General features: G+C 39.7%; 1 protein-coding gene across 1 annotated transcript; it reads left to right on the top strand.

The window, feature by feature from the left end:
- The first annotated feature begins 5,716 nt into the window (after window positions 1-5,716).
- LOC143584944 (protein NUCLEAR FUSION DEFECTIVE 4-like) lies at window positions 5,717-7,480 on the top strand. Its single transcript, XM_077066857.1, has one exon. The coding sequence runs from the start codon at window positions 5,717-5,719 to the stop codon at window positions 7,478-7,480; it is 1,764 nt and encodes a 587-aa protein (XP_076922972.1).

Raw genomic sequence — 7,480 nt, 5'->3', positions numbered from 1 at the left:
TCTACCCTTCATCAATCAGATGTAGGAGCGTCTTGCAGGTTAACAGTTTTATTGTTTTCTTGATAGTTTTTCAGGTTATTTTTAGATTATCATTGCACCAGAGGATCAAGAGAAGACAACGCTTACTTGTCCTGTGGCACTTATGCATACCGCCGCATGCCGTTTGGGTTATATAACGCTCCAGCCAATTTTCCGAGTTGTATGGTGGCAATATTTCAGGATATGATAGAGACGTCCATGGAAGTTTTAATTGATGATTTTTCAATTTACGGTAATTCTTTTGATCATTTTTTTGGCTAATCTTGAGAAAATTCATAAGAGGTGTGTGGAAATGAAGTTGATGTTAAATTGCGAGAAGTGTCATTTTATGGTGACGAAAGGGATTGCTTTGGGGCATAAGATATCGAGATGTTATAGAGGTGGATCAGGCAAATATAGATAACATTAGTAGATTTGCTTCACCGAAGAATGTTAAGGCTATTCGGAGTTTTCTTGGTCATGCAGGATTCTATCGGTAGTTCATTAAAGATTATTCAAAGATCACTCTCCCTATGACCCGAATCCTTGAGAAAGACTTTCCATTTGTTTTTTATGAAGATATTTTTAAGGCACTAAAGTATTTGAAAGAGAAACTTGTAAGTGCACCCGTTCTTATTTCACCCGATTGGAGCTTACCTATTGAGCTCATATGCGACGCTAACGACTACGCAGTAGGATCAGTTTTGCGGAAAAGGCGAGACAAACATTTTCATCCAATTTATTATGCTAGCAATACATTGAACGGTGTTCAAGAAAACTACACCACCATCAAAAAGGAACTCCTAGTTGTTGTTTTTGCATTTGATAAGTTCCGCTCATATCTCGTGCTTTCGAAGACCACCGTTTTCACCGATCATTCTGTGTTGCATTTTCTTTTTCAAAAGAAGGATGCAAAACCCCGTCTCATATGGTGGATTATTCTAGTTTCCATGTTTGACGTAGAGATAAAAGAAAAAAAAGGGGCAGAATAGGTTACGGTGGATCATCTCACCCGTTTAGAAGATCTGAAGAAGGAGGAGATTTTGAGGAGGCGATAGGTGATACATTCCCTCTCGATTTGATTGATTTTGTAGGTGAGGAAAAGCAAGGTATACCATGGTTCACTGATTTTGCTAATTATTTGGCTAATGGTGTTGTGTTGAAGGGGATGACTACTCAACAAAAGAAGAAGTTATTTCTGGGATGTTCATAGGTAGGTGTGGAATGACCCATTTTTGTTTAAGATTGGGGGTGATCGAATTATTTGGAGATGTGTTACGAAAGAGGAAGGGTTGGATATCCTTAGGCATGTTTATGAAGGTTTGACGGGAAGACATCATGGTGCACATGCTACATCGCAAAAGGTTTTTGATTGCAGTTTTTATTGGCCTACGGTCTTGAAGGATGCATTAGAGTTTGTGAAGATGTGTGATGCTTGCCAATGAACCGTTAATATTTTCTCCAAACACAATATTACCCAAAACCCCATCCAAACTCTTGAATTTTTTTATGTTTAGGGCATCAATTTTATGGGACCGTTTCCAACCTCTAGTGGTAATAAGTACATATTAGTGGCAATTGACTATATTTCCAAGTGGGTTGAAGCCCAAGGGTTGGCCACCAACAACTGCCAGTTATCGTGAACTTTCTTGAGAACTTGTTCACTCGTTCCGGCACGCCAAGAGCTATTATTAGTGATCGTGGAACTCACTTTTGCAAACCGTCATGGAAAAGGCGTTGGCATGCTACAGGGTTACTCATCAAACTTCCACGCTATGGCATTCCGAACCACGTATAAAATACCTTTAGGAACCACACTGTTCATGCTTTTTTACAGTAAAGCTTGTCATTTCCGGTTGAGCTAGTACACCTTGCGTTTTGGGCGTTGAAGACGTTAATTTAGACCATATTGAAGCTGCTAGGAAGAGGTATTTTCAGATTCATGAGTTGGAAGAGCTTCGTGATGCGGCGTACTCTAGGTCGATGAACATCAAAGAGAAGAAAAAGATTTTACATGACCAAGGTTGAAGGGAGGTAAGGAATTCAGAAAGGGAGGTAAGGTCTTGTTATTTAATTTCCATTTAAAGTTATTTGCAGGTAAATAGTCCATATGTGGTTAAAGAAATTTTTCCATATGGTGTAGTGGAGTTAGAGAATCCGGTAAACGGAAGCTCGTGGAAGGTGAATAGCCATCATTTGAAGATTTATCTAGGAGGGCCTGAAGATGTGATCGAGATGGGGGAAACTCCACTCGAAAGACCATCTCAAATCATAACATTAACTCTTGAGTGAGAACTCAAGTGTAGAGTTTGTATTTCTTGTGCCATTTTCTATTATTTTAATTTCTGTTTTGTTTTGTTTTTCATTGAGTCACTAACAGTAGTTTTCTCGTAGTTTTGGTTCGTTGAGTCAGTTACAGGAAATCATTACCATAATAGAAAAGGAATCATTGAGAATACGGAGTTCTAGGTAAGTGTCATAGGTATAAATTTCATGGAAAGGGTCAATGAGAATATAGTAAAATTTTCAGAATTTTTCTAAGGCGATTAGGCTTCAACTTTTCGAAACTCTCTACCCTCCTCACGTCATGCGAGGAGGGCATGGACGCATGGCCGTTTAGCATCTAAAGAACAAACAAAAATCAACCCAGGGAGCAAGTCGTGTCACGCGACCCACCCCTTTGGATTGGTCGCGTGGTGCGGCCATGAAACTTGGACCCAAGCAGCACGCAGCCACGGGTGGCCTAGTGAGCTTCCCAGGTCACGTGGCGCGGTCACGATAACCGAAAAAAATATTTAAAATCAAAAGTATGAGCTGCACATTCTTCAAACGAAATTTCGTCTCTTTCCCTCTTTCGAACTCCAAACCCTAACTCTTTTCACTTCAAAGTCCATTGTTAACACACCCTTTATCACCAAATCCCCACCATAACACCCCACTATCATAACCCATCTACTAATTTCACTTTTTCCCACAAATCCATCCCTATACTACACTCCGAATTTAACTTAATTTTCTTGTTATTCCTTTTGTACTCACCTCAAAGGTATGATTTCTTGTATATTGATTTTGTAATTTGAATTTTAGTTTTATTGTTAGCTTGAGTCATTGTTTAAATTAGTTGTTAGGGTTTTGTTAGTTAGGATTCTTTGGTTAATATTTGAGGTTACGGGTTGGTATTGGTCGAATTTTGTTTAAGTTTGCAAGTTGCGGGTCGGTACGGGTTGTTTTTTGAATGTTGGTTAAGGTTACGATTGGGTTGGTTTGGGATTTAACTTAGTTATATTGTGCTTCAGATTGAATGGGATTGTTGGACATGAATTTTTCATGGTCGACAAGAACTGGAAAACGATTTTTACTATATGATGGTTTTCAATACTTTTGGTTTTCCATTCTTCTTTGACACAATGTCGGTTTATTTGGCACTTGGGTTTAATTAGGGACATTTAAAGTTCCAGGAGGAGAAAGTGTGCATTGAGTCTTGGTTGTAATGTCGATTGTGCTAGAGAAGTTGTTTTTCATTTTAACTTTGTCTTTGGAATTTCAGTTAATTTTGAATGATGAAAAAGACTGCTTGTTCGTACCATCTTCATTCAGGCAAGTTTTGGTCTAAATATATTTTGTAAATCGGATTTCCAGTTTTTTATTAAGTTTATTTTTTGATTTTAAAAAAAAATCTTGAAAATTACAAAACGATTTTATTTTTAGTTTTTAGTTTACTAATTCTCCTTGTTTGTTTACTGAGTTTCCAAAATGTCAGGTGAAAGATCGTCAAGTGGGGTCGAAAAACTAGGAGTGGACCACCTCTGCACCCACCAAGCAGGCCGGCAGAGGTGGTAGTAGCTAAACTAAAAACAAGGAGAATAATTTACATTGAAGATGAAGTTGTTCCAACGAGAAGAAGTGCGCGTCCCTTGGTTTGCCCGGTTGCATCTCACACATTCTATAGTGTCTAACCATAACTTGGTTTATATAGACTAACCTTACTTGCTAGCCAATACATTAACAAATATAATAAAACCAATTGTAACCCCATAAACCCATTACTTCATTATGAATTTCACGGGCCCAATAGGTCCAACATAGTCACCAACACGTGATGGGCTATTAAGTTGGAAATTACTTCCAACAATTAACCCCCCTAATAAACCACTTGAAATATGTGCTCTTTGATTTAAACTTGCATCCTTTGACATGTGTGAGACCTGTGATCTTGTCCATCTTGGCTTTCACAACCCTCTTGGTCCTCACTATCTTAGTCTTCATCATATCGGTCTTGACATCTAGGTACTCCTCTTAATCCATAGATGTGTTCTTTCGGCTCTCTCAAACTCGACTACTTATGTGACCTTGTCCCCTGCCATTCACTCGGTCATATGAACTTGCATATCCACTTATCTGGCTATAATTCCGGTCATCTAATCGAGCAAACATTTTTTTTCCTTGATCTCTTTTGTTCCCGAATCAAAACACGAGAACGTCGTTTAAATAAATACCTTAGTTAAACATAACTCGTTTAATTCGTATAAAAAACGAACTCAAAACTGAACCGATTTGTCCCGTCCCCTTACTCCGGTCCATTGAACAATACGAACAAATCAACCGAACAACCTTTTAGAACTGAAACATGTTTGCTCCTACCAACTTGAACTTCGAACAAAAATAATTACTTCAAACAAAAATTATTCTTTTTTTTTTTGTAACCTTTGCAAGCCGTGAATATATCCTCAATAAGAAAAATACCTTTTGGACTTTTATGACACCTTTTATAATCACAAAAACTAAGAAAACGGATAGCGTGTCGCAACCGCGATCGAATGACAACAATTAATTGTTTTCCTCTCCACCTTCAATTTACTTCACAATTCCAATACTTTCAACTAGGTTTGAAAAACCCCTAGCTAGGATAGCACCGATCGAAAACAAACTTGTTTTCGAGTTGTCGTCACATGAACAACCCACTTAGTGCCCGCCGTTGGTAAACACTTGCAATCCTATCATTGGCCCCTAACTCCTTAGCTGCCAATCTCCGTTAACTCGATTATTAATTTCTTGAACTTGGTTCTGATATCAATTCAAGTCCCGATAGATAAGTAAACACGAAGTAAACGGCTAACTCGGTTACATCTCGTGTGCTGCATCTCACACATTTTATAATGTCTAACAATAACTTGGTTTTCGATCAGTGTTACCGAATATAATAAAACCATAATTACAACCCCATAAACCCATTCCGATATTAGTGAATCTCACATACAGACCCAATAGGCCCACCAATACATGACGGACTTATTAAGTTGGAAATTACTTCCAACAACGTATCAGTTTATATGGGTTTTAGGATAAAGTGCTCCATAATAATTTGGTGTATTTGTTTATTGAGTTTGCCTAGGTTTGTAAAGCTATTTTTCCTTGCTCGTTTTTCAAAACCTTTGGTTTTTTTTTTCAAATGTCTACTTTAAAATTTTTACCTTATTAGTATTCTCTAGTTTTTCTTGAACCTACCGGACACCATTACAGCTTAAAAACGACAATACATCAATGTCTACCGATGCCGGTCAACTCTACTTAACAAACAAGAAGGAATTTAACAAATAAAAATCCAATATATACATGTGATATAACACCATCTATCACTCGCATACTCTTCACAAAACCCACATATTTCTTATCTAAAAAAAGCCCATTGTTTAAACACATGGCCGGCACCGGTGATAGTTGCGGTGGACGGATAAAAGATATTGGTAGCTTCGCCTTACATGTCTTCACGGGGAGGTGGTTCATGGTGTTTGCCTCACTGCTCATCATGTCCGTCGCTGGAGCAACATACATATTTGCATTATACTCCGGCGACATAAAATCCTCCCTTGGATATGATCAAAGCACCCTTAATCTTCTTAGCACGTTCAAAGATTTAGGTGGGAATGTTGGTATCGTGTCTGGCTTAATAAACGAGATATCACCACCCTGGGTGGTGCTCCTCCTTGGTGCCCTCATGAACTTCTCTGGGTACTTCATGATTTGGATGGCGGTCACCAGAAGAATCGCGAAACCACCCGTGTGGCAAATGTGTATGTTCATTTGCATAGGTGCGAATTCGCAAACCTTTGCAAACACAGGAGCGTTGGTTACATGCGTGAAAAACTTCCCAGAAAGCAGAGGGGTGGTTTTGGGACTTTTGAAGGGTTTCGTAGGGTTAAGTGGTGCGATTCTTACTCAGTTGAATAATGGGTTTTATGGGAATGATTCAAAATCACTTATTTTGTTCATTGCTTGGCTTCCGGCTGCGGTATCCATCGTGTTCCTTCGGGTTGTTCGGGTTCTAAAAGTGATTAGACAAGCTAATGAGCTCAAGACGTTCTATAACCTTTTGTATATTTCATTAGGGCTAGCAGGGTTTCTTATGGTTATTATCATAACCAAACACAAGCTCCAATTTTCGGCCGAGCATGCGGTTTCCGCTGCTGTTGTTATCAGCTTACTCTTTGCTCCTCTTGGCATTGTTTTTAGAGAAGAGTTCAAGTTATGGAAAAGAAAACACTTTCCTGGTACAGGGAACCCGATCGCGAGTACAGTAACTAGCTTTGTGACAATTCCACCACCGATCGCGTCTCCGGTGAAGGAAGTTTCTTGTTGGAAAACCGTTTTTGCTCCACCAGAAAGGGGGGAAGACTTCACTATATTACAAGCTATTTTCAGTATTGACATGCTAATATTATTCACAACTACTACTTTTGGTGTGGGTGGGACGCTTACCGCGATCGATAATCTCGGTCAGATCGGGCGATCTCTTGGGTACCCGGTTACAAGCATCACAACGTTTGTGTCACTAGTTAGTATCTGGAATTACATGGGTCGGGTCGCTTCAGGTTTTGTTTCGGAGTATTTGTTAGCGAAGTATAAGTTTCCACGCCCATTGATGCTCACATTTGTCCTTTGTATTTCTTGCGTGGGACATCTTTTAATTGCCTTCGGGGTCCACAATGGGCTCTACGTGTCGTCGGTCATAATCGGGTTTTGTTTCGGAGCTCAGTGGCCGTTGATTTTCGCTATAATATCTGAAATATACGGGTTGAAATACTACTCGACTTTGTACAATTTGGGCGGTGGGGCGAGCCCCGTCGGGGCGTACATACTGAATGTGCTGGTTGCGGGCCGACTTTACGATAAAGAGGCACAAAAGCAGTTGAGAGCAAGCGGAAAGATCCGACTGGAGGGGGAGGATCTTACATGTACGGGAGTAGATTGTTATAAAATGTCTTTCCTTATAATAACCTATGCAACAGCGTTTGCCTGCTTCATCTCATTCATCTTAGTGCTTCGTACAAGAAAGTTTTACCGTGGTGACATTTACAAGAAGTTTAGAGAGGCGGCGGATGCGGAGGCAGCTGCTCATACTGAAATGGCGGTCCGGCCTGTAGCCACGGGCGAACCACCATCAACGGTACCAATGGAAAGATAA

This window comes from Bidens hawaiensis, unplaced genomic scaffold (assembly GCF_021521415.1).
Source record: "Bidens hawaiensis isolate Kalapana, Puna unplaced genomic scaffold, B.hawaiensis_p1.1 tig00033504_1, whole genome shotgun sequence".
Taxonomy (NCBI): Eukaryota; Viridiplantae; Streptophyta; class Magnoliopsida; order Asterales; family Asteraceae; genus Bidens; species Bidens hawaiensis.
Note: the sequence above shows the minus strand (reverse complement) of the source record. Positions and strands in the feature narration are given on the sequence as shown.

Bases quoted from the DNA above. Each gene is read 5' to 3' on its own strand.
- LOC143584944 (XM_077066857.1), top strand. From the start codon at position 5,717: ATGGCCGGCACCGGTGATAGTTGCGGTGGACGGATAAAAGATATTGGT.